Source organism: Trichomonascus vanleenenianus (genome assembly GCF_965637985.1).
Source record: "Trichomonascus vanleenenianus strain CLIB 3782 genome assembly, contig: TRVA0_053S, whole genome shotgun sequence".
Classification (NCBI taxonomy): Eukaryota; Fungi; Ascomycota; class Dipodascomycetes; order Dipodascales; family Trichomonascaceae; genus Blastobotrys; species Blastobotrys vanleenenianus.
This window is the reverse complement of record NW_027481834.1, coordinates 38062-62850: the sequence shown is the minus strand read 5'-3', so window position 1 is coordinate 62850 and position 24789 is coordinate 38062. Positions and strand designations below refer to the sequence as shown.

Here is a 24789-nt window from a genome sequence, read left to right as displayed (position 1 = left end):
CCCAATCATAGTCATTTTCGTATTTATTATTTTCGCATTTTGGTAATTGTAGGATGATTGGATTGCGCATGGCGGCCCGGATGGGTCCCCAGCTCAGGACGGCCCGGTTTTACTCGTCGATGAAGACCAACGCCGACAGGCTGCGCCGCCACGATCTCCAGAGACTACGGAACAGCATTGAGGAGAGACGGCGGCGGATGGAGCAGGAACCGGGCCAGCCCGTGTGGGAGTACCCAGAGGACTACGGATACTATCAGCGCCCCGAAGTGCCGAACCCCAACGGCGTTCTCCAGGCCGGCGACGCCGTAGTAGAGCTGCTCAGTCAGCCGACATTGGTCATGGAAAGACAGATGGAGTATATGAACCTCTTCCTCGGGTTCGAGCAGGCCAACCGGTACGCCGTACTTGACCCCAATGGCACACATCTCGGGTACATGGAGGAAGAGGATTTTGGGTTCACCAAGGCCATTCTGAGGCAGGTCTACCGGCTGCATCGGCCCTTCTCGGTGCGCGTGTACGACCGCCATGGCAGCCATGTCATGACTATCCGGCGGCCCTTCTCGTTCATCAACTCGCACATCAAGGCCATTCTGCCAGCCGAGGGCCACGAGGATAACGCCATTGTCATTGGCGAGACAAAGCAGCAGTGGCACCTGTGGCGAAGGCGGTATAACCTGTTTTTGAGCGACGGCCCCAACTCGTTTGACCAGTTTGGGCGTGTCGATGCGCCTTTCTTGTCGTTTGCATTCCCCGTCCAGGACGCGCAAGGAAACGTGCTGGCCACGGTCGATCGAAACTGGGTGGGCATTGGCCGTGAACTGTTTACCGACACCGGCGTGTACGTGCTGCGTATGGATCCGTCGTCGTTTGCAGGGCTCGAGAACGTGTATCCGAATGTTGCGGGTCCACTGACGCTGGACCAGAGAGCCGTCATGCTAGGTACGGCAGTCAGTATCGACTTTGACTTCTTCTCGCGGCACTCCAACCACCGGGGAGGGTTCTTCTCTTTTGGCGACTACGATTAATTGATATAGTCTGGAGACTATACGATTAGTTAGTAGTCTAGTGGCGGCGGAACTGCATTATATAACCTTGTCGACTTGACCTTATTATTGCTGGTCGTTGAGTTGGTTCCTTCGTCTTCTTCCTTAGGGCGGGTCTGTTTGAACCGGTTCACTCTCTCTTCAACAAAGCCTCTAGACCAGCCACTGTAGGTATATTTATCGTTTTCAATATCAATCTCGTTGAATGTAGTTGCCGTAGCGGATTCGAGATCCGAATAGAAGCACTCCAGAGCACTTTGAATCTCCTCATTGGGGGCAGTACCCGGAAGTTCCTCCAGCTCGTTCAGATAAATGGTCGTTCCTGGAACTACAGACTCTAGAATCAGCGATGCTGGCAGCTCATAGAACGGCAGGTCACGGCTGAACTGGAGAGGAGCCTGCGGTTTTGTCTTCTTGACGTACCAGGTATTGGTGACTTCCCGTGGCAGGTACTCCCTTGAGACCCATATTTCCATCAATTGCCTTGACGAGGGTTCATTTTCCTGCTCATATGCTTCAAACATCTGCCGCAATGGCGAATTGTCGTACTCAAGGTGGAAATCTGGTTTAGTATTCTTCTTGAGGTGGTGGAGGCAGTCATTTAGCACATACATCCCAGTCTCGACACTAAGCCCATTAAAATACTCGGCCATCCATTGGATCACCTGTCCAAGCCTTTCCGGTGTACCATCTACAATACCAAGCATAGCCTGCCGGGCTCGCTTCACGTTGAGGTTGGTGCACCGTAATATACACTTGTCCAGCCATTTGACGAACTCCAATACCTCTGTTCTGCTCAGCTCAGATTCGCGAATAAACTTCTCCACGATGGCCTTTCGGTCATAGTCCATGGCCTTTCTACGCTCTTCTATCTGCTTAAAGATCTGTGAGTAGTGACGATGTGAGACGGCCCCACTACTCTTCCCAACCCAACTCATCAACCCGTCTATCGAGATCGAACCATTTATCAATATTCAAGGTTATAGATTATCATGTCTGGATCGTGGAGTACAATTGAATCGGATGCTGGAGTGTTCACCGAGCTGATCGAAAAGCTTGGCGTCAAAGGAGTCGAGTTTGAGGAGCTCCTGTCCATAGACGAGGACTCCATGGCCCAAGTGCAGCCACTGCTGGGCGCGATCTTCCTCTTTAAGTACCGGCAAAGCCAGTACAAGCAGATTGCTGAGCAGAATGGTCCACTGGATGGTAACTACGCCGCAGACGAGGCTGTGTTCTTCGCACACCAGAAGATCCAGAACGCATGCGCCACTCAAGCCGTGCTCTCGCTGCTGTTAAACCGGCCCGACATTGAGCTCGGAAAAACACTGGAGGAGTTCAAATCGTTCTCTGAGACGTTCGACCCGGATCTCAAGGGTGAGGTTATTTCAAATTCGGAGCAAATCAGGGTCGTCCACAATTCATTCCACCGGCCGAGTCCGTTTGCCGACGATGAAGAGGAGCGTCCTGAGGTGGATGAAAACGATGACGGATTGTACCACTTTATCGCATATGTCCCTGTAGATGGGGTTCTCTACGAGCTCGATGGACTGCATCCACATCCCATCAGCCACGGAGAGTGCAAATTGGAGGAGTTTAGTACGAGGTTGCCCCAGGTCCTGCGACAGAGGATTGAAAAGAGCCCCCAAGGCGAGACGCGGTTTAATCTCATTGCGTTGACCAATGACAAGCGAGACTTTTACAAATCCATCGGCGATGAGGAGAGCCTGGCGCGGGAGAATGCCAAGCGAGAGGCATGGAAGAGGGAGAACTTACTGCGAAGGGAGAGCTTTGTCGGGCTGATCCGTGACTTGTTGGTCAAGTACAGCCAGACGAAGTCGGACGAGCAGTGGAAAAAGGCAATAGAGGACGCTAGAGAGGCTACCAAGGCCCGAATGGCCCGTAGATAACAGTAGTTTACCCAGCTTTGAATTGGACAACGCTCCTCCGCGAAGCGGAGCCCGAACCCCCCCTGTGAATCTGCTTCATGGAGAATTGGTTGATATGTACGTTTCGTAACGGGGGGGTTGGGGGCAGGGCCCCCAACTGCGGGAGCTCCATTACTGGGTTGTACTGGTGCTTGCCGCTCCGAATAGTGCGCGCATCTATTTTTCAGTGGTCGTTAATTTAAATGCATTATTGCTAAATAATCATAATCTCTCTCTGAGATTTAAAGTTTTCGTTGAAATAAATAATTTAATTCTGGTCAGAGTCCTGTAAAGGAAGTGCCAGCTCCTGGATGGCAATAGAAGCATTGTCCTCGTTCACCAGCACTACGCCGCTCTTGGCAGTAGACCAGTACCCCATATGGATTCCATCGCCCTTGCGGCCCATCAGCCGCCCAGCTACACCAGAGACAATACCCGTAGAGTCCTCCGGCAAACCGCGCAGGTCCAGCGAAACAGGAATGACATAGTCCGTAGGGGACCCCAGCAATGCATCATGTGGGAAGCGCTTTGCTGTGTGCTTATCGACCAAAAACGACAGCTCTGATCCAGAGCTTATGGTAACCGAAAAGTACTTTGGCGGTTGGAGCAAGATCTTCGTCACGGCCAGGTTGATAGCGTCGCTATCGTGACTCCGCGCGCCAGTGAGCAACAGCTTGACGGCGGAGTCAACCACGGGACTCACACCAGACTGCTTGAACAGGTCAAATGTGCGCTCTGTTAGGCCTGCCGAGTATGCAGAGCGACTAGACGTCGGAGGGCGGTGCAGATCGGACGGATCAGCCAGGGAGATGTATGAATTGGCCAGGTTCGAGAACGAGAACCCGCGGTCCTCGAGTGCCTTAATGACCCGAGTCTTCGCCTCGATCGGCACGAGTACGTAGTCGGAGAAGTAGGTCGACAAGAAGAAGATGGATACCCCGGCGACCGAGAGCGGGGTTGTCACCGTCAGCACCCGCGACCCGGTATCCATGCCATCCGTGTCGACCTGGATCGCCAGATAAGTGTCACGCAGGGTCTCGACTTTCATCATCTCGCCAAACTGCCTCAGCTCGTCTCCAAATATGACATCCACTAGCTCGCTGGGCAGGATGACGGAGCACTCAATTGGAGTCAGAGAAACATTTATAAACTGGAGCAGCTCCTCGTACTTGTCTTCCAGCGTCCCTGGGCTCTCCTGGGTCGGCGTCGTAGACGTAGAGTTAAGATTGTCTTCGTGGTGCGACGACCTCCGCGACAAGCTAGTGTATGAAGAGAGGGCGCTTGCCATAGCGTTGGGCCGCTCAAAGTCAAACACAAACAGGTCATCTTTCCACGTCCCCAGTATGAGCTTCAGCACCCCTTGGCAGAATACCGGGTAGGCCTCCCTGGGTATCGACACCAGGCTCAGCGGTGTTGACTAGTCGCCTCTTGTTAGTACCTCTTCTTACCCCGCCATTCTTCAAAAATTCTTTTGCTCCAAACTTACAAATAACTGCACTTGAGTGCTCATTCGGGATCTATCTATTTTTCTATTACTCGCTTATCCTCAAGAATGAAAGCTTTGCAAAATTTCAGATCCACGTATTGTTATATAGTACCGCAGGAGTGGAATTTTTTTTCCTGCGCGTATTCAGCGTATATAACCAGTCGGCTTTTTCACATGTACCATCTGAAATGGCGGTCCGGGTTTCCCAATCCATCCGGAGTGCGATGATACCGACAAGTATTTTTTTGCAATTAGTCAATGGCGAACTGCAAGCATGGCCCGACGCACATAGATATGATGAATCTAGTCTGTTGACTGATTATCAGCTAGGGACCTGCTTTATTGCATTTCCGAAGCGCCACGACACCTGCATTTCGAGCATCGGAGCCCAGCTACAGTGTAGCGCCTGCAGCTAATGTGTTTCACCGCGGAAAGCAATGGCCTGACTCTACGTATTATACTGTACATGCATTACACATCACAGTAGCGTACGAGGATCCGCTACTGCCAATATGAAAATCCCCCCCCCCCTACTTTCTCCATGTTTAAGACGGGGTTTAAGCGCACTGGGTAGGTGCAGAAGACTGCATTAGGTGGACCCCTTCATTTCAATTTTGGGTTATGCCCGCCGCAGGTCGTGCGGCGTGGAATGCATGCACGTGAAGTAAGCGCCAGTCTCCCGGCGTCTAACCAAGACGGCAGTGTTGTGTATAAAAGCCATTGATCCATCGTTTTCTCTTCTTATTCGTCTACTTCGTCCGACTCTCGACTTTCGGTTGTTCGTATATAGGCATATAGTTCGTAGAACTAGAATTCCCTCGTAAATCTTCGTGTAAATCTGCGTTTTTCGTCGTTATTTGTCATGCCTACTCTGTACCAGTACAAGAGTCGTGACATTGAGTCGCGATTTGCCGGCTCGTGGGAGAACCAGGAGAGCACTGGGCCTGGCGGTAAGAGCTTCCGTGCTCAGGGTCCCCCTAAAGGGGACAAGCATGCTCTCGGCAGCAATGGAAGCGGCAATTGGCAAGACAAGCCCTTGCGAGGGGGATTCAATGGCCCCAAGCCCAATTCCAGAGGCCGTGGAGGTGGACGGGGCGCCTTTCATGGCGGCACGACAAGTGATGGCAATGACCGGTTTCACGAGTCCCGGGGCGGTCGGGGCGGCTTTCATGGCGGTCCAACCAACGATGGCAGTGACCGGTTTAACGAGTCCCTCCGGGGTAGTCGGGGCAGTCGGGGCAGTCGGGGTGGCCGTGGTGGCCGTGGTGGCCGTGGTGATCGCGGTGATCGCGGTGGTCGCGGCGGTGGGTTTCGAGGTGGCCGTGGAAGAGGTAACTTCTCCCCGCAGAATGAGGGTAGATTCGAGCGCTTCGCGAACAACCAAAGAGGCAATGACTATGGAGGTCGCGGGCGAAATCTTGGCGGCCGCGGGGAAGACCGAAACTCGAGAGCCTCTTATCGCCAGCAGTATAATGAGGGTGACGGCAACGACAACCACCACCACCACTGGGACCGTCAAAACAACAGAGGTAACAATCGTGGACGAGGCGGGTGGCAACCGAAGTTCAACGAGCGCAACAACCACTACCCCAGAAACAATGAGACCACCTTTGACGACGGCATTGAGTTCGAGCCCGTTGTAAAGAAGGATTACGACAAGGATAAACATCGAAGCGGAGCGGCGCGACGCGGTCTCGACGATGGCCGCGACAGGAGACCCACGAGTAACAACAATGGCGAGCCTAAGCCCAAGCTCATCCCCACTTCTACTGAGGAAGCCGAGACTATGATATATGTGGGCAAAGTGCCGCGGGCCACTTCCGAGCAGTCGCTGAGCGTCATTTTCACCAAGTTTGGCGAAGTCGACCGGGTCAGCGTTCATCCATCCGATGACGGGTGTAAGACTTTTGGCTTTGTTTCTTTCAAATCCAAGGAATCTGCTCAAAAGGCATTGGATACGCAGGAACCACTTTATCTAAATGGCAGTCTGCTGTAAGAAATTCCCCCTTTACAGTCCCCCCCCCACATGTGTCATGTGCTAACGAGATCTTTAGTGTTATCAAGCCTCGAATGCAAAAGCCTGCCGAACCAACCACTACATCCGAAGATGGGAAAGGAAAGGAAGGGGAAGAAGAAAATAAGGAAAATTGGCCGCCAATTTGCAAGCAGAAGCCCACTGTGCACAAGCTGGGTGCGACCAAGATCATGCGGGTCGAAGGGATTCCGAGCCATTGGACGGCTTCTAGCCTTATTGGCGTTTTCTCGAGGTACGGGCGAGTCACTGGGTCCTTCATCTACGACGACAAGGACGAATTTGGCAACCGCCAGGGTCTTGTCGAGATTGACGAGGTGCTTCGAGATAAGCTGTGCAACAAGGTCAAGACCCTTTTGGTTGAGGACGCCCCCATCACGATGAACCGGAGCGACCTAGCCAAGTTGGAGCAGATTGCTCGGTATGCCAAGGGGAACGAGGTTTGCACCGAGATGAGTGAGGGCGAAGAGCCTCTTTATGTCGCCCCAGTTCCTGGATTGAAGGTCATCAACAATGCCACGACATCAATGGCGACGACGACGAAGACGAAGACGAAGACTGAGTACGGCGAGGTTATACCAGTTGGAATGCCGATGCCCATGGCGCCTCACCATCAGCCCCCACCAGTGCCAATGTACCCTCCTGGAATTGCAATCATGCCGATGGCGCCCTATGGCTACTCCAAGCCAACGACAGCCGGAGGGAAAAGCTCTTACGCTGCCATTGCTACCGCCAGCGCCGCAGCCGTGACCAAGAAAGAGCACCCAGTAGCAGCGAAATCAGAGGAGAAGAAGGTGGATACTTCTCGCATGGAGCTCTATGTCAAGAACCTCGACAGGGAGGTGTTCCAAGAGGACGACGATCTTCACCATCTGTTCAAGACATACGGTGATATTGAGGAGTGTGTGCTAAGCCGGAACCCGGACTCGACACCGAAGGATTATGGGTTTGTGCGGTTCACCAACGCCGATACGGCTAAACGCGCCATGCACAGCATGAATGGCCGTCTTGTAGGTGACCTCAAGCTCCGCGTCAAACATTCCACTCGAAATGTCTAGTCCCTCCACTATTTTTGCTACTTCTGGTTATTCATGATACAGGTAGTTGATGGGTACCTCTTTTGCTAATAAATTTCTCTTAATGCTACTGTATTACCATGTGCTTACATTGTAATTATTCATGCAGTGCTCGGCAATTGGAGGATTTTGCGAGCGCACGGCTGTGCGGAATGCCGCTTCGGCTGTGGGCGGGTATCGGTCGCGCCCCTAAATTGCAATGTTTTGGACCCCACACACGAGGCCGATGACTGTTGATAAGGAAAGAGCAGAACGGGGATCAAACAGCTTCCACTGAGTTCATCGGTACGGGGATAGTATTTAACTGGCGGTTTTTTTTTGGCTTTTTCAACTCTTAACGGACATTCGGTTATTACACATATCTGGTGTTGCGAAGCAAGAGAAGAAAGAATTAGAAGAAGAAAAAGATGTCGCTAGCTACGAACCTGAGCCGCAAGGACCAGCATGTGCTCTCTGCCATTTTCGCCACGGGAGAAGAGGAGCAGAGTCCGCGCAACGAGCAGATCAAAGTGGACATGGAGCTGCCTCCGGACGGCCATGTAGCGGACATTGAGCCGCTGGTCGCCGAAGAGAAGCGGATTATTCGAATGGTAGAGGCGCAGGCCGATCCGGAGTGGTACTTCAAGGCACTGAGCGCATTCAATCAGATCATTGCGCGAGAGCCCCACTATGCCTCTGCATACAACAACCGTGCCCAGCTGCGGCGCCTCGAGACCCCATCGTCCGCTGATACCCGCGATGCCATCATCAGCGACCTGAAGCGGGCCATCTCGCTGGCGCAGGCAGAGCCGTCGGCGGACGGCGTCATCACCGTTTCCAAGATGCAGGGCTCCATTCTCAGCCAGGCGTATGCCCAGCTGGGCGCGATATATCTCACCATGGCCGAGGAGACGAAGCACAGCGAGGATGCGGAGGCCGAAGCCAGGCGGTGGGAGATCGAGGAGAATGCGAGCTCGAGCCTGTTCTACGCAGGGCTCTTCGGCAACGAGCTGGCCCGCGCCGTCGCGACCAAGGTCAACCCTTACGCCAAGCTCTGTGGAAACATGGTTAGGGAAGCCATGATAGCCGAGTACAGCAGCCATCAGATCTCCTCACATTAAACACTCTTCTACTATTAGTCTATACTATACTACTAATATACTGATAAATGCATCTTCAAGCACATGTATTGGTAACACAGCGCTAACTCAGTATACAGTACAGTGGTACCACACTACTGTAGTACACTGAGCACCCGGCATTGTAGATCGTGGGCCCCTAAAGGGGCCGCGCATCATGTGGCTTGCATTTCGTTGTGGAGTTGAGAGACATGATGTGCCCTGTCTTCAACCCGATGGGACAGGGCTGGGCCGCTAATTACCGAGCATTCTATTGGAAGAACGGCAATGGGCTTGTTTCTGCGGATAAGAGAGGGTTTGGCTTTCGTTTGTATATAAAAGCGAACCTTGCAAGGGGTTATGTGTAGAAGCCAAACACAAGAGGCGATAGCCTTTGAAGAGTAATAAAATCACCTGGGTTTTTGGACGTAGTAGTATCTGATAGATGATCATGACCAACCAGAGCGACCTGGAGAATAAGTACGGCGGGTACGACCACGTTACGTGGTACGTCGGCAATGCTAAGCAGGCGGCCTCATACTATGCGACGCGCATGGGGTTCACCCCGCTAGCGTACAAGGGCCTCGAGTCTGGCTGTCGCGCTGTGTCGAGCCACGCAGTGCACAATGGCAACGTAGTGTTTGTCTTCGTGTCTGCGCTGCGGAGCAAGTCTGACAACGCTGAGGAGCGGAGGCTCATTGACGAGATTAACGCCCACGTCGTTAAGCACGGCGACGCCGTCAAGGATGTTGCCTTCGCGGTAGACGACGTTGAGGCCGTGTACTCTGCGGCGGTTAAAAAGGGGGCCCGGGCCATCCAGGACCCCAGGACCGAGTCGGATGAACACGGCAGCGTGACGACGGCCAAAATAAACACTTATGGTGAGACGACGCACACTCTGATCAACCGGAGCAACTATAGGGGCGCCTTCCTGCCCGGGTATCTCGATACGCGGTCACAGGAGGACCCAATTAACCGAGTTCTCGACAAGATCACCCTGGAGGCCATTGACCACTGTGTTGGCAACCAGGACTGGAACAGCATGGACAGCGCGTGCAAGTACTACGAGCAGGTGCTCGGGTTCCACCGGTTCTGGTCTGTCGATGACAAGGATATCTGCACCGAGTTCTCGGCACTCAAGTCGGTTGTCATGGCCTCGCCCGACGAACGCATCAAAATGCCTATCAACGAGCCGGCTCATGGCAAGAAGAAGAGCCAGATTGAGGAGTTTATCGATTTCTACGACGGCCCGGGTGTCCAGCATATTGCCCTGCGGTGCGAAAACATCCTAGAGACGGTGGGACGCATGAAGCAACGCGGTGTCGAGTTCATCAAGGTGCCCTCGACCTACTACGACAGCATGCGCCAGCGGCTCGCCAAGTCATCGCTCAAGCTCAACGAGAAGTTTGAGGACATCCAGGCACTAGATATTCTGATCGACTTTGACGAGCGCGGCTATTTGCTCCAGTTGTTCACCAAGCCGCTGCTCGACCGCCCGACGGTGTTCATTGAGATAATCCAGCGAAACAACTTTGACGGGTTCGGTGCAGGCAACTTCCGTTCATTATTCGAGGCAATTGAGCGTGAGCAGGAGAAGCGTGGTAATTTGTAGTTGAAAATATGTGCATTTCCATCATTCCCTCCGCGTAGCGGAGCCACGGGAGCTCGAGGGCTGGCCCTCGAATACAAAACGCCTAGTAGGTAGTTTTCGGTAATTCGAAATCAAGCCAGCTGACTTCATCAGACTCAACCAAATTGTCTATGCTCAATATTAATAAGCGGCCTTTTAAGTGCCTTTAACATTGCGAATTGCCAATGAAAATGCGAAATTGTACTAAAGCAGATAGTGAATGGTCCAGCAACTCAAAACAAATCTATTCATTCAATATACAAGGTCTAATAAAGGTAGCTTTCAAGCCTTGATCTCACCAGCCTCTAGCAGCTTCTTCTCGAGCTCGCCGCTCTCAGACAGCCGCTTGATATCATCTTCGGTGCCAATGTGCTCACCGTTGAGGAAGACGTTTGGCACAGTGTTCTGCTTAGTGAGCTCCAGGAACGCCGCCTGCAGCTCCTTGCCGTTCTCCAGTTTGTCAAGCTCGACGACGTGGGGCTCTGCCTTGAGGTCGGCAAACACCTTCTTGGCGTAGACGCAGTCCGGACACCACGTCTTCGACACCATAAGAAGCGAGTGCCCAGAGATAAGATCCTTAGCCTGCTGAAGTTCGGCCATCGTTGCGATTCGTGTATGCGTGGAGGAAGAGCCACCCCCAGGTGCCTCGAAGCGATTTTTCGGATGCCGCACGCGTACATCAGGTGAAATAGCAGACCATTAATTCGTGTAATATTATATCGGCAAATTAGCAGCATTTATTTCACCATACCTTGGGCACCGCGCCGCACGCGTCGCGCAGCGGGACGCGTCCACTGAGACACGCGTTGCCTCTGCGCGGTGGGTCGTCGACCACACTTGCGGCCTGCGGGTGCGTGTATTTTTACCGTTTGCGGGCTTAAATGAAAAGCTCCGCGCTCAGCAGGTATTCATCAGAGTCCGGGGGTGTCGCTTTGCCATGCGAGCGCAACACAGACGGTCAGGAGGAAAGGGGGACCACCCCTTTCGAGGCGGCCAACGTGCAACTTTCTACGGATGAGGGTAATGAGGTGGTTGGGTGTGCGGTAGCCTGGAGTAGGGTTGTGTCTCGGGCCAATCGCTCCATCATGCGAGTGCAAGGGTAAAAATAGCGGTTCTTCAACTGTGAAGGCGCAGAGAGGCTGAACGTGAGGAGACACCCGAACTATCAGCAGCCCTCGTCGACGAAAACCTGCCAGTAACGGAGTTTTGCCACGCACAGGACAGGATTCAGCAAGCCTGTCTTGAAAAAGGTTGGGAGAGAGAGTCCCAGTGCTACAAGGTTGTCCATAGGACCCAGCCAGGGGTTCAACGGTCCCGAAACCCACATATATTTAATCACTAGCGGACGCTTAAAGCATAATTCCAGACAGAAACACGAGCTTGGAGTTTCCCGAAGGACTCAGAAACCAGCTGACAGGTAGAACCTACTGGCACTCCGACATACTATACCTTTTAAGTAGCTGGACGGAACTACAAAAAAGCCAGTGGAATTTCAAGAAAAGTAGTTGGAGCGTAAAGGAGCGTGTTATGAGACCATTCGAGAAAAATCAAGAAGGCCGGGTCCGGTCCTACTCGCTCTCTTCGCTGTCGTGGAGACATGGCAAGAAAATGTCACACAGCTCTTCAGTATCATCCACCAGTCAGATATCGCCGCCGTCAATGCCGCTTCCACCAAGGCCTACAGCTGCAGTTGTCAACTACAGCCGACATACGCCCATGAACTCTGTGTCATCGACATCGAGCCACCGGTCGATACGGTCGTATGCGTTTCCCCCATCACCACCATTGAGCGATACCGGCAACAGCTGGAATGCACACCACCGCGACAAGCGGTGTCTATTGCACTTTCGTCGCAAAGCCAACAAGGAGGATGTGGAGAGAGCCCGCCAATTGATCATGGACCAGGGAGGCATAGTAAGAGACATATGTATCCTACCATACAAGATAACGGCCAGCGTTTCAGCCGACACGCTCAAGCAGCTCGACCAGGTCAAAGCCATCAAGAAGGTGGAACGGCTCTAACGAACGGCCGAAAAAAAGAAGCATCAGGCCGAAAGAAGAAACCGATAAAAGCAGGCATCATGCTGATAATAGCACTTGAAAGATGGCTTAATTTAGGCCTATGCTTCTTCCTTTAGTTGGCCACCCCCTGGTCTTAATGCAGGCAGCCTATAGGATTGTGCGCTGTCTACGCCAGTGAAGCATTACGGCTTGGAAAGCTGGCCAGCTTTGCATGCAGCAGTATCCTTGCCTCTGATATTAAGGCCATTATTAATCTTTATGAAACGAAACAAATGCATCAGGGGTTGGTTAGTGAATGCACCAGGGGTTGGTTGTAGTGCACGACGCAAAGAGCTTCTTTTTTTTCTTGGTTGGCCTGTGTGCATGAAAAATGTAGCGCTTATACGGCCCAAATCCCCCTCCCCCTCTTCCAAACGGATATTTGCAGCTCCTCTGGCGGTTCGGGTATTTGGAGCTTGGCAGTGGACGACGGGCGTCGGAGTCGCTGGAAGGAATGTGAAATGCTGCCCCGTAGACACCCGCTGACGTGTATCGAAAGAGCTATAGAGTCTTTGCCATCGAAATCAAAATTTCAACACACATTTGCGTTTTCAGGGGTATTCATTATTTGTTACTGTTTATTGGTTATGCACATTTCTGTCGATAATTGAAGTACGGAGGTCGGAGTTTGCCTTTTTTTGGCCTTCAATGCAAACGGTGGAAGAACACCCGTGATTATGTTGGATTGAAAGGGAGCATTTTGCATGATGGTGTGTACTGCATAACCTGTTACACCATTAGCGACATTCCCATTTTTGCTCGGAAATGAAAAGAATGCTGCTGCACTGCGCACCATTAAACAATGGAGGACGTCTCTAGTGTGTGTGCACAGCTGAAACTCATGCCGAAGGCATATGTCAACCAGTCCGTGCTTCTACATGCCACACAGTACAGCAAAACACACAGAAAAAACATAACTCCTTGAGCTATGAAAGGCGGAGACTAGCGCTATGGCGCTACTCAGGGGGGTTTCCAATCCCTCCCCCCCCCTTCCATTCCCCTACTCCATTAGTTTCCATTAGTCATTCATCATCACAGCAGCAGTTGCCCTCCAGTTGTCCTCCATTAGTCTTCCATTACACGTGTAGCTTTTGGATATAGGCAGCCGAGAATTAAATCCGCAGGAAAGGATATGCGGGGGGAAGGTACTGCGAGTACCCGAATGCGCTATGCTTCGCGTTTCATGTTCAGCAGGCTAATGGAGCAGCGTGCATAACGACCTCACATATGGCATTTCGAAATGAAAGCTGTCAAACGTGTGCTACCAGCGCAGCGGTACCACATAAAAAGGCCGGCAAAGTAGACCAGGAAAGATGAAACGGTCCAAAACGACAACAGACGATCATTCAACCAATCCAGGAGGTATTGCCCACCCCCCAAGGCCCTAAAAGTGGAAAAAACGCTCTCGGGACTCGGGTAGATTGCATAATCACACAGCTTAATATAAGGTCTCGCGTAGCGAATGATTAGAGAGAGAGCTGGCGAAAAAGCAAACCGTCCTCTGACAGCTGTTATTGTGTGAAGGAACAGTTGAGGATATAAAAGGCAATTGAATCCTGGCAGTTGGAGAGACAGCACACCAGCTACGAACAATTCACAGTGAGCGAGAAACCTGAGAGCGCACCATCAACATCATCCGCGGTGCTCGACGACGACGATAAGGAGACGACACTTTCCCCGAGTTCCGCGACGACACCTGAAGAGTACACAATGAACGAGTACGCCCAATTATGCCAGCTGCCCCGAAGGCGCTACCGCATCAAGATCCTTCCCGAAGGCGGCAGGGGCCTAATTGACCTTTTGGAGAAGAAGATACTCCAGCGCGGCGGCCGGGTCATCAAGAAAGGGTCCATTGCATTGAGCGCTGATCTCAACAAACCGTTGGTAGTCTACCTGCGGAACCACGTCTACGTTGACGACGTTTCCGTCTACGAGCGATGATCTATTTATTAAACCTATCCACACCAACCAGACTTGACTATTCTACTGTATATACTACATACCACGACATTGTGCCTTTCACGCGAAGCCCCAGGGCGATACTACTAGTAGTGGTGTGTATTTGAGGGTCAGCCCTCGAGCTCCCGTGGCTCATCGACACTAACAGGCATAATTATTCCAGCTCCCGTGGCTCTGCTATGCTGCAGAGGTTCAAATGTAACCAAATGCCGGCTCTACAGCTTTGTTATATTGGTAGCTTACTAGATCTGGTAAAGATTCTATCTCCGCATCACAATCTTCAGGATGGTAACAGAGCCAGCGAGACGGAAGTACCGGGCGCTGGGTACGTACCATCTTTTGATACCAGTCTCGTGTACGTGGTATTTTTGGGTAGGGGAGTGCTGATTGCTGCCAGATCCGGAAGCGGGCAGCCGGTCGATGGGAGTCGTCCAGAGCTATCACCTCTTATCAAAAGTCACCAGACCACAGGGACCTCATGTTTTAGTGCCCGGACAATGAGGGATTTGAGGGACGGGTGATACGACAAATATAAATAGGCCCCTCTCTCGCCCCTGGAGCGGTCTTCCACAGATTATTTCCCTTCCTAGACCTGCGAGGTTGTATAGAACCGTCTATACGTGCAACACGGCTTCCCATAGAGCTACAGTATGTCGGCTAGAGCTTCAAGATACATTGTCCAGTTCAAGGAGAACGTCACACACCAGGACGTCCGCACTGTCCAGAGGTTGATACTGCACCAGGGGGGTGGGGTGCTCTATGCCGAGCCTCTGACTTCGGGATACAACGTGCTGATGGGTCGTGAAACGGCGCTAAAGCTGAGGAGTCACCAACTCATTGACCGCATAACCCCTTTTGCGTAGGCATTTGCATTCATAAAGCCGTGCCTCATCTCTATTTATTGCTAATGTTGAATCCTGTTGCTGGATTAGTTTGTATGACCTAATATATTGCTACTACGTACACAATTACTGTACTGTACCAGGCACACAACTGCATATACGTGTGCGTTTGCTACCGTACATGTAGGAAATATAATATGTGCGATATGATGTGAATTATAATATGTGCGTAATGATGTGTGCTTCATATGCAGCGCTCATTCCAGCATACTCCTGCAGATGAAATAATCAATGCACACTTCGCACGCTGTGGCTATCACTGGAAGTTAACAGGAAGGGTGTATATAAATCAGCAAGCTTTTTGTTACTACATCCATCTAAACCACCAAGTTCAGATGACTGGCAATGCGGTCTATCATTACATGCTTCGATTCAAGCCTGGGTGCCCCTACAAGATCGCCAGGGATATAGAACGGGAGGTAGTGCGACGAGGGGGGAGAATCCTGTGCAAGTACGCCAACGGAGCAGAAGTCTACATCACCAACGCTGCGCTCTACACCCTCGAGAGCCGTTTCGAATCAATTTGCGAATTCTCGCCTTGTTAACGATATACCCTTTATCTATGTCCGGTATGTGGTATGTGTCTTCGCAATGAACCCACCTCACTGTCTTTGTACCAGTTTGCGCGACATTATACCCCCCAAAAAACCTGAATATCCTTAATTTTAAATATTCAAAATAATATACCCCATATATCCTTAGTACATGAAGCTATATAGCCCAAATAATATCCCCCGATGTGCAAACTTTTATTTTCAGAGCTCTCAAACAGAGCTGTGCTTGTATCGTAAGTATTACGTAGTTACCCCTGAGTTGTCACTCGCAGGCGTACGGCTGATAGACCCCCTTTTGGGACGATAAGAAAAATAAAAATCTTTACCGTCGATATACTGTAGCAGAGGATTGATATATTGATCTATTGATTTGTTGATTATTGGAGGCAGGAAGGATGTTTGAGGCTCCTGTCTTCCCTGCGACGCAATACAGGGCCTCAAGTTCCCATACTTCCCTGAAAACTCGGTACATATTCGACGAGAAGAGCGAGATAAACGCCATCTCAGATCACGATGCCGCTGCCCAGAACCCGGACCTTCACACTACTAAACTCGTAGCAAGCCAGATTGCTCATACTCAGGCCAGCCAGAGTAAGGGAAACTTGGAGCGCACCACAATAGCGCCAGTTAGCCAGAAGTCGCACTCTCGGCCTTCTCGCCAGCGGAACTCTGGAATCAAGCTGGTCAAAAATACTCGGAAGCGAAGGAGACAAACATCACAAGAGCCGTCGATTCCATCCTCTTCGGTGCCCGGATCTCCCTACATTGAAGGTAGTCCTGTGGTGGGCGAGCTGGAATACCGTGGTTTGGCGTCGAAAGCGCGATATGGCACAGACGCAACACTCAAGTCCAACCCTTTACAGAATCCAGCTCTTATCGTCGACGAAGAGGGCCCGAGTACGCCAGTTCGGTCCAGGAGCGGAGGTCCATTTGGCCACCTCAAGCGGTACGACGTGGAAATGGCTGGCATGGACGTGCTTCCGCGACCAATTACACCGCTACGAATCGTCCGCGATAGCCCGAGCACTACAGCACTCTCTGAGCTCAGCGCCCAGGCAAAACGCGTCGTCAAGAAGAACAATGTGCCCAAGGATAGTGATACGAGCGTGCTGGTTCTCGAAAGCAAGAACTTTTATCTTGGTACAGGGCTAGATGCAGCCCATAGCGATAAGGTAGGCGTCGAGGACAGCTGGGTTTACCGCAGTCTTCGCATCCGGCACTCCCAGATTGTGAGCACGATTCTTCACCGCGGAATGCTGAAAAACGACTATAGACTGGCCAGTCGCGCATTTGCACTGCTGGTTCGAACGCCAATGGTAGACCTGCGAGTTGTGTGGACTATCGGACTCGAGCTGCTTGTATGGAGACGCGAAACGAGAGAGCGGGACGAATTAGAGCTTAACAGTCCCGAGTTCGACTACAATGTCCACACCCTACCGCACAATCGGTCGAGCAACCGCAAAGCCGAAGACGAGGAGTTTCTGCAGTGGCTCATTGTCAACTACCCTCACAACACGCGCATCCGGCCGGCTCAATGGAAAAAGCGGCCCCGGGCCCCTCAGATATACCCGTACTTGATCCTTTCGAAGCTGCGGCACTCTGACCCTAGATCGGCGCTGGATAAGCTTCAGGAGCTCATGTTGGAGTCTCCCTACAGCGAGGATCCAATTTACTATGCATACTGCGGCATCGCCACGATTCAGCTACTGGGCATGGAGCCGAAGAACTCGCCCAAAATACCGCAGCTGGTGGAAAAGGTGCGGGGATATTTCAACGACTGCATTTACCACGGCGGTGTTCTTCCCATGGACTTCCTGAGCTTCGAGCTGGAAAGATTCGAGCGTGGGGAAGAATCAGAGGAGGATGAGGATGAGGATATGATTAAGAATGACAGTGACGAAGAAAGTAAGATCTACGACAAGCACGACGACGACGATAATGAACATTACAAATTTGACGAAAATATGATAACCAATCGAGGATACTACTCCGATGATGACGACTAACATGTATGTATATATATATATATATATATATATATATATATTGCGTGAGAGACGACGGCAAGGACGTTTCCCCTGGGTCTCAAACGTTACATTAGTTCTGTTAAACCAATTAATAGACGTTACATTGGTTATGTCAAACCAATGAATGGACTTTATATTGGTTATGTTAAGGCAATGAATGGAACTTGACTGCCGTAAGTCCAACGGCGCCAGCTGCCACGACTGCAATTGTTGCGTAGGACATGCCCAGCAGAGAAAAAACAGACAGAAAAAACAGAGTGCCTACAACAAATGCAATTGATGACACCAGGCTCTGGACCAAAACGTCCATGTCCGTGGCTACACTTTCATGACTGCCAATGCCAGAAAACAGCTCCCAGGACCGGTGAGTGTAGATGTACCGGCACGTTATGGACATCAAAACAGCCATCAGGCTCGCAAGCAAAAGCAGCCACACGTACCGCGAGGGCCAGTCCAATGGCCTCTCATCAGAATCTCCTTTTTTTTTGTTGTAGTTCTCGAGCAACTTCTTTGCTTCGGGGTGATCTTCGTGTTCTGATTTCTCTTCCGGCGCAAGGGTGCTGAACTGGGGCTGGAGCCGGTTGTAAATCGACCGCGCAAATGTCAGTAACAACAGAATTCTCAGATTGAGGTTGACCTTGTCGATTAGCCCCAGGGAGATCGAAAAGAACGCGCAGGAGATGATCAGTTCTGCTGGCCAGCTGGTCTCTTTCATTTTAGTGGTGACTTAAAGGAGTCGAAAACTTGGCACGGCTGATCAACATCCCTCTGGGATTTTGAGCTTTAAGCTACGAATCTCCGCGAGGGTGGTACAACATTTCCAGAATTCGGTCGTACATATTGAGTTCTTTTAGTAGAATTTCGTGTTGTCGGAGTTTCAAGTCTCGGCCTTATTCACCATTAAAGGTGGTTTGTAGACTGATCTCTATCTATTATGTTACCTTAATTGCGGGAGCTCACCATTAAAAATGGTCTGTCATTATGCCATTAAAGTAGTTTGACTGAAACTCATCTATTACGATACCTGGTGGTGTTACGGCACCTGGTATTTTTGAACCAATTCTATAGATATCACGACGTATCTTCGTTAGCTGTTACTGGCACCCACTCGTCCTTTTGGACCATTACCTCCGAAGGGCGGTTCGACCCAGGGCTCGTTCGGGCCTTCAGTACTGTCCAATTATGTGGGATAACAACGTTCTCGGGCAGAACAACAATGCTAGGGTCGACTCCGAGGGGCACGCGCTCCACGCCATCCATAGGCGCAGGCGGCGGCGAGAAGTAATTATTTGTAGGTGAAGATGGAGGACTGTGCTGTCTAGCCCCTTGCTGTTCCGCAGCATTGTAATTTGTTCTTACTACACCTTCGGCATTACCCTGGTCTTCTGGTCTGTAAATGCTGTTATCGCCGTTATTGTTGTTAGTATCGTCATTAGCATCTCGGTTGAGCATTGGGTTATTGATGACGTGGTAAGGTTCGTTAGGAGGACGATTGCCAGCGTTTCGAGCGGGGTTAGGAGGGTTGGCAGTAGGCTGACTAGTAGTAGCAATAGCAGTAGGCTTATCAGGGATCAAAGGCCTCCTGCAAATAGGGCACTGCTGAGCCCGGGCCAGCCAGCTGCGCAGACATTTGTAATGAAGGATGTGCCCGCAGTTGAGCCTCATGGGTACGTATTTCTTCTCTTGCGATTCGTCGTAAATCATATCCTCTCGACACACAATGCAGACCGAGTCGGCCGCCTTTAAATCCTCGTCCGAAGCCGGGCTGAGCAGCTCGTCTAACAGCGAATTGGCCTTTAGGTACCGTCTATAGTCATTGATTCTCGTAACAAACACCTTGACGGACAAATAAAGATCGCTGAGCATGTACAATGGCAGACCATACGGCTTGATGAGCACAATGAGGAAGACAGTGTACACAACAATACGCTGGACATCGGCCAGGGTATCCGTAAAGAAAACAAGCGACTCCTTCCGCTCCCAGGTGTCTTCGTCTTCGTTCTGAGCAAGGTATCTCGCCTCCATATAGTTAATGATAAACTTGGCTGCCGCCTGGCTGCATGCAATGAGAAGCAGCATGAACTCGAACCCAAAGATCATCATGACACTGGGTCCCTCGTCCAACACCTGCGTGACCCGCTGGAACACCAGCATGACATCGGTCCACAGCATTCCAATTATAACCGCCGAGATGCGGGCAATGGCGAGTCGCCCGGGCGGCGGAATCGTAGTGAACATGAGGTCCACGCGGTCCGCCAGGATCCAGTGGAACACCTTCATGAATAGCAGCAATGCAAAGTAGATGATGAACTCAAACGTAAAGTCTTCGCGGAACATAGCCAGCGCCAGGAATGTTTCGGTGAGGGTTATCCACACCCGTTCGTAGAGATGCTCCATCTCCAGCGCCCGGAGGTCGCCAAAGCACAGCACTTGAAGGAACCTCCCGAGGGAGAACGCCGCGATAGCCATGGTATTCAGCAGTACTAGAATGCGCGCATTGCTCTGGGCAATTGCCACGCAGGCCGAGTAGAAATTGGGGCGCTCAATCAACGCAAACGCAATAACAAGCGTCGACAGGACTGCGCTGATCTATTCTCCCCCCCCCCATAAGTTAGCGATTAATCATCATCTTTCAAATTCTCCTTCAATCATTTGCTACTTACACCAGCGTAGGCTAGGAAACGCATTGTCATCCCCGGTAGGTATACTCTTTTGCGGCTCGTTTCGTGGAGGCTTTCCAACTCCCCTTTCCAAACGATAAGGTGGTCGTTGACATCATCACCCATCAATCCGGCGGCCCCCGCCAAGCATTAATTCACCACACACAACTTGGTTCTATTTAATGGTAATTCACTGCATAATTATACCATATAACCTAAATAGAATTAAAGGCTAATTTACACATAAATAAGTTTTACAAGGTAGCCTCAATTAACGAGCGCATGGGTCGCCTTTTCCTTAACGTTGCCTTCTGAGCACCCCCCCAGTAAGCCTGTAAGATCCAGCAGGATAACTGGGAGTGTATCACCCACGAAAGCAGTTGGACACTGAAGCGGCATTCAATTCGAATATAGCAATGTCGGCGAACAGGAGGCCCAAGATCCGAGCGCCTAAAAAGGTATGTTGAGCGAGGAAGCCCCGGATATAGAAGGCAAATCACTAACTGACGACAGAATATCAGCTTGACGGCTAACTTCGAGACCTCGTGGAGCCGACTGGCATTGGCGATCCGCGAGATCCACAAGAAGAACGCCTCTCAGTTTTCCTTCGAGGAACTGTACCGGCTGACCTACAGCCTTGTGCTCAACAAGCACGCCAAGCAGGTGTATGAAGGCACCAAACAGGAGATCTGGAGTTGCCTGGCCAGCGATGTAGCTGCCGAGCTCGGCCCCATGGTCGCGGCGCAAGCGGACTCGGCGTCCTCTTCGCCCTCAAAGGTGCTGAAGTCCATGTGCGACAAGTGGAACGACCACTGTCTGTGCATGCGGTTGGTCGGCGACATCATGATGTACCTCGACCGTATCTACGCCAAGGAGGCGCGCCTGCCTCTGACCTACGACGCCGGCCTGACGACCTTCCGGGACGCCGTCATCCGCCATGGATCGCCCACGATCGGGAGCCGCATCTACGATATCGTCGTCGCAGAGGTCCAGAAGGAGCGTGAGGGCCAGACGATCGACCGTCTCACCATCAAACAGGTCGCTCTCATGCTCGAAGCGCTCCCCGAATCCCGGCCAGAGAGCGAGAGCATATACGTGGCCGAGTTTGAACCACGGCTCGAGCGGGCGACGGAGGAGTTTTATGAGAGTGCTGCGACCAAGCTGCTCGAGGAGAACAACGATGCGGGAGTGTACATTCGCAAGGTCGACGAGTGGCTACAGGGCGAGGCTGACCGCTGCCGGGCCTATCTCTCCGAAATGTCGACGCTGCCCAAGCTCATTGCCATTCTTGACCGGGTGCTGATTATAGAGCGCCTCAAGGAGGTTGCCCAGAACTCGCAGATTGGATACAAGGAGTGGATTGACAACAGCAGCTTTGACGAACTGCGACTCATGTACCGGCTAAGCGCCAGAGTTATGCCCGATCACACTGACCTCCGCGACCTGCTGCAGATAAAGATCATTTCGTCTGGAGAGGAGATAAACCGAAGCACTATGCAGGCCCTTAGCGCTCTCCAAGGCTCCAAGGGTCCGTCAGGAGGAGCACCCAAGCAGCCGCGTGATCGGTCGCTCACCAGTAGCACTACGGGAGTAGCGGTAAAATGGGTCGAGGACGTGCTGGCGCTCAAAGACCACTACGATACGATGCTGCGGGCCTGTTTTGGCTCGGATCGCAACATTGAAACGACTATTGAGGACGCTTTTTCCAAGTTTGTCAATGACTTTGCCCGGTCTGCCGAGTTTTTGTCGCTATTTATCGATGACAACCTCAAGAAGTCGCTAAAGGGCAAGTCTGAGGAGGAAGCAGAGCAGGTGCTTCTCAAGGCCATCACGCTGTTCCGGTTCATTGCCGACAAGGACAAGTTCGAGACGTACTACAAGGTGCACCTCGCCAAGCGACTGCTTAACAACAAGTCAGTATCGGACGACGTTGAGCGAAACATGATTGGCAAGATCAAGATGGAGGTAGGCACTGCGTTCACTTCAAAACTAGAAGGCATGTTCAGGGACATGAAGCTGTCCCACGACATGATGGCTGACTTCAAGCGTGCCCGGGCCGACGGCCTGTTTGAAGTGCCCATCGACACGAGCGTTAATATCCTCACCTCGTCGTTCTGGCCGCCGGGCATCGTCTCGTCGAAAACCCCGTGCGTGTATCCGCGAGAGATTTCCGATGCCAAGCAAGGATTCGAGAAGTTCTACCTGTCCAAGCACAGCGGGCGCGTGTTGACGTGGAACCCGAATCTTGGGTCGGTTGACATTAAAGTGCGATTTGCCAAGAAGACCCACGAGATAAACATGCCGATATACGCGGCGTCGATTGTCATGCTGTTCCGTGACCTGGACGAGAGCCAGAGTCTGTCGTACGAGGAGATTAGAGACGCCACTGGCATTCCGGAGACCGACCTGGCGCGGCATTTGCTCTCCATTGCGGTGGCCCCCAAAACACGCGTTCTTCGCAAAAATCCTATGAACAAGACGGTAGTTCCCGGTGACCGGTTCTCGTTCAACAGCAAGTTCGAGTCGCCCATGACGCGAATCAAGGTGCTGACCGTGTCCGCTGGCAACAAGGTCGAGTCGGAGGCAGAGCGCAAGGAGACGATGGAGCAGGTTGACCAGTCACGTAAGTTTGAGGTTGATGCGGCCATTGTGCGTATGATGAAGGCGCGAAAGCGCATGAATCACGCCAATCTCGTTGCTGAGGTCACCAAGCAGCTGATGAACCGGTTCCATCCGCAGCCGAACTTCATCAAGCAGCGCATTGAGGCTTTATTGGAGCGTGAGTATCTTGAACGAGACGCAACCGAGCGCTCTACCTACAACTACCTGGCTTAATCCGCCCCCATCCGCATACCAATCCACGCAACAATCCACATGGGATGATCTATGAAAAGAGCTACAATTGCTAACCAACGAGGGGTGGTCCATTGAGAAGAGCTCAAAACAAGAAGCTGTTGTACTAAACCTATTTGATCTAATTGGCGTGCTAAAACATACTAGACATTCTCCTATACTGCGACTGTTTTTCAAACTGGCGCTCTCTCCGGAAGTCCTGCATGAACCGGTTACGCTCGTCTCTCCATATGTCCTCCAGGCCGTGGAACTGGTACTCGCTCCTCATCATGCGGTGCCAACTAGGGTGCGAAATCCACGCGTGCCCGATATCCTTGTTGCTCTGATGCGCTTTCCACGACGGGTTGGGCCGCTTGCTAAACCGCATCCGCTGCTTGGCCCGGACCTCGGGATTCTTGGAGTACGCAGGCAGGTGATACAGGTGTTGGAGCACCGAGATGTGCGGCGCCTGGTCGACTGAGTGCCGCCGTCGCGACCGCCCCACCGACTCAAAGATGCTTCCGTCGGGAATGTCAAAGAGCGCATTCCGCGACGAAAACGGGGTATCGTACCCGGCCTCAATGACCGAGCGACGTCGATTGAAATTGGGGCGCGACAGAATGTGCACCGACTGCGACATGGACTTTGACCGCGGACGCGGCGGTGGGGCGCCATTGTTGTTCTGGTCGAACGACTTTGACCGCGCCAGCGGCCCCAGCCCCAGCCCGACAGGTGAGCTGCTCATTGGTGGCCCAAACGAAGAAAAGCTGCTCATTGGTGGCCGTTGCGGAGAGAAGCTGGTCATTATCGGCGACAGGCGCGCCGCGGCCAGCCCGATCGGACCGAAGGTGGTGGTCATTACCGGCGACGACGGCGGAGAGGGTGTGATTTCCACCCGCGAGGTCTGCATCAACCGCGCAGCGTGCATTCGTCGTATTCGCTCGCTCTCAATCTTTGCGCGGCGAATGAAATACGCTATACACCAAAAAAAAACCACACACACAAATTAGCTACTACTGAAGGCCAACACACAAATTGCAACCTGTATGCGTACCCTGTTCGGCATGCTGCCGGTGCCTCTCATTGTGCCTATTCACATTGATAATCTCGGTCAACTGGGCCGGGACTCGAGGCAGACTGTGGGGGTTTCTGATGATTCGGTCGGCCGCCGCAGAGGGAATAGGCGGAGGCGATGTCGACATTCCCTATATCTGAGCTATTAAATATATAAAAATGAGTGTGTGTATGTATATGTACCCCTATATATCAAAGCTATCTACTACAAACTAAATATCAAAAAGTTAGATCTCGCCAATAGCCACAAGATCAGTTCACTGGTTGAAGGATTAAAAAGCCATGAGAACAAGAAACCGAGTGACCTTGGTCATGCTATCGAGTGATTCTCCCAGCCGTACCCGCCATTTGGGGACAAAGTCAGGTGGCCGTGCCCAGCATCACCAGACTCCAGAATTGCTGGTCAGCTTAGTTAAGTTTGGCTGCGCGCG

The 24789-nt window shown here is 51.9% G+C and overlaps 14 protein-coding genes and 1 non-coding gene across 15 annotated transcripts; 9 read left to right on the top strand and 6 right to left on the bottom strand.

Annotated features, from left to right (window-relative positions):
- Window positions 1–53: 53 nt before the first annotated feature.
- On the top strand, window positions 54–1025 carry AIM25 (Aim25p; the record flags this gene model as incomplete). The annotated part of the gene is made up of 1 exon (XM_076687257.1): window positions 54–1025. One exon carries the CDS (start codon window positions 54–56, stop codon window positions 1023–1025), a length of 972 nt encoding a protein of 323 aa, XP_076538522.1.
- A 29-nt stretch (window positions 1026–1054) lies between these two features.
- Window positions 1055–1981, bottom strand: TRVA0_053S00782 (uncharacterized protein; the record flags this gene model as incomplete). Its single annotated transcript, XM_076687256.1, has 1 exon — window positions 1055–1981. The coding sequence occupies one exon, from the start codon at window positions 1979–1981 to the stop codon at window positions 1055–1057; it is 927 nt and encodes a 308-aa protein (XP_076538521.1).
- A 54-nt stretch (window positions 1982–2035) lies between these two features.
- YUH1 (ubiquitin-specific protease YUH1) lies at window positions 2036–2950 on the top strand (the record flags this gene model as incomplete). The annotated part of the gene is made up of 1 exon (XM_076687255.1): window positions 2036–2950. The coding sequence occupies one exon, from the start codon at window positions 2036–2038 to the stop codon at window positions 2948–2950; it is 915 nt and encodes a 304-aa protein (XP_076538520.1).
- A 286-nt stretch (window positions 2951–3236) lies between these two features.
- TRVA0_053S00738 (ACT domain-containing protein) lies at window positions 3237–4478 on the bottom strand (the record flags this gene model as incomplete). The annotated part of the gene is made up of 2 exons (XM_076687254.1): window positions 3237–4385; window positions 4455–4478. The coding sequence occupies 2 exons, from the start codon at window positions 4476–4478 to the stop codon at window positions 3237–3239; spliced, it is 1173 nt and encodes a 390-aa protein (XP_076538519.1).
- Window positions 4479–5316: 838 nt separating this feature from the next.
- Window positions 5317–7544, top strand: TRVA0_053S00716 (uncharacterized protein; the record flags this gene model as incomplete). The annotated part of the gene is made up of 2 exons (XM_076687253.1): window positions 5317–6446; window positions 6509–7544. 2 exons carry the CDS (start codon window positions 5317–5319, stop codon window positions 7542–7544), a joined length of 2166 nt encoding a protein of 721 aa, XP_076538518.1.
- Window positions 7545–7969: 425 nt separating this feature from the next.
- TRVA0_053S00694 (uncharacterized protein) lies at window positions 7970–8662 on the top strand (the record flags this gene model as incomplete). The annotated part of the gene is made up of 1 exon (XM_076687252.1): window positions 7970–8662. The coding sequence occupies one exon, from the start codon at window positions 7970–7972 to the stop codon at window positions 8660–8662; it is 693 nt and encodes a 230-aa protein (XP_076538517.1).
- Window positions 8663–9110: 448 nt separating this feature from the next.
- Window positions 9111–10271, top strand: TRVA0_053S00672 (4-hydroxyphenylpyruvate dioxygenase family protein; the record flags this gene model as incomplete). The annotated part of the gene is made up of 1 exon (XM_076687251.1): window positions 9111–10271. The coding sequence occupies one exon, from the start codon at window positions 9111–9113 to the stop codon at window positions 10269–10271; it is 1161 nt and encodes a 386-aa protein (XP_076538516.1).
- Window positions 10272–10571: 300 nt separating this feature from the next.
- On the bottom strand, window positions 10572–10889 carry GRX1 (glutaredoxin; the record flags this gene model as incomplete). The annotated part of the gene is made up of 1 exon (XM_076687250.1): window positions 10572–10889. The coding sequence occupies one exon, from the start codon at window positions 10887–10889 to the stop codon at window positions 10572–10574; it is 318 nt and encodes a 105-aa protein (XP_076538515.1).
- A 271-nt stretch (window positions 10890–11160) lies between these two features.
- TRVA0_053S00628 lies at window positions 11161–13071 on the top strand. Its single transcript, XR_013062099.1, has one exon. It is a non-coding gene; the product is annotated as an uncharacterized misc_RNA (transcript).
- A 1888-nt stretch (window positions 13072–14959) lies between these two features.
- On the top strand, window positions 14960–15172 carry TRVA0_053S00606 (uncharacterized protein; the record flags this gene model as incomplete). Its single annotated transcript, XM_076687249.1, has 1 exon — window positions 14960–15172. One exon carries the CDS (start codon window positions 14960–14962, stop codon window positions 15170–15172), a length of 213 nt encoding a protein of 70 aa, XP_076538514.1.
- A 988-nt stretch (window positions 15173–16160) lies between these two features.
- RRN11 (Rrn11p) lies at window positions 16161–17771 on the top strand (the record flags this gene model as incomplete). Its single annotated transcript, XM_076687248.1, has 1 exon — window positions 16161–17771. The coding sequence occupies one exon, from the start codon at window positions 16161–16163 to the stop codon at window positions 17769–17771; it is 1611 nt and encodes a 536-aa protein (XP_076538513.1).
- Window positions 17772–17937: 166 nt separating this feature from the next.
- Window positions 17938–18507, bottom strand: TRVA0_053S00562 (uncharacterized protein; the record flags this gene model as incomplete). Its single annotated transcript, XM_076687247.1, has 1 exon — window positions 17938–18507. The coding sequence occupies one exon, from the start codon at window positions 18505–18507 to the stop codon at window positions 17938–17940; it is 570 nt and encodes a 189-aa protein (XP_076538512.1).
- A 356-nt stretch (window positions 18508–18863) lies between these two features.
- Window positions 18864–20485, bottom strand: HRD1 (E3 ubiquitin-protein ligase HRD1; the record flags this gene model as incomplete). The annotated part of the gene is made up of 2 exons (XM_076687246.1): window positions 18864–20381; window positions 20456–20485. The coding sequence occupies 2 exons, from the start codon at window positions 20483–20485 to the stop codon at window positions 18864–18866; spliced, it is 1548 nt and encodes a 515-aa protein (XP_076538511.1).
- Window positions 20486–20868: 383 nt separating this feature from the next.
- On the top strand, window positions 20869–23287 carry CUL3 (cullin family protein; the record flags this gene model as incomplete). Its single annotated transcript, XM_076687245.1, has 2 exons — window positions 20869–20910; window positions 20966–23287. The coding sequence occupies 2 exons, from the start codon at window positions 20869–20871 to the stop codon at window positions 23285–23287; spliced, it is 2364 nt and encodes a 787-aa protein (XP_076538510.1).
- A 151-nt stretch (window positions 23288–23438) lies between these two features.
- TRVA0_053S00496 (uncharacterized protein) lies at window positions 23439–24486 on the bottom strand (the record flags this gene model as incomplete). The annotated part of the gene is made up of 2 exons (XM_076687244.1): window positions 23439–24259; window positions 24339–24486. The coding sequence occupies 2 exons, from the start codon at window positions 24484–24486 to the stop codon at window positions 23439–23441; spliced, it is 969 nt and encodes a 322-aa protein (XP_076538509.1).
- Window positions 24487–24789: the final 303 nt, after the last annotated feature.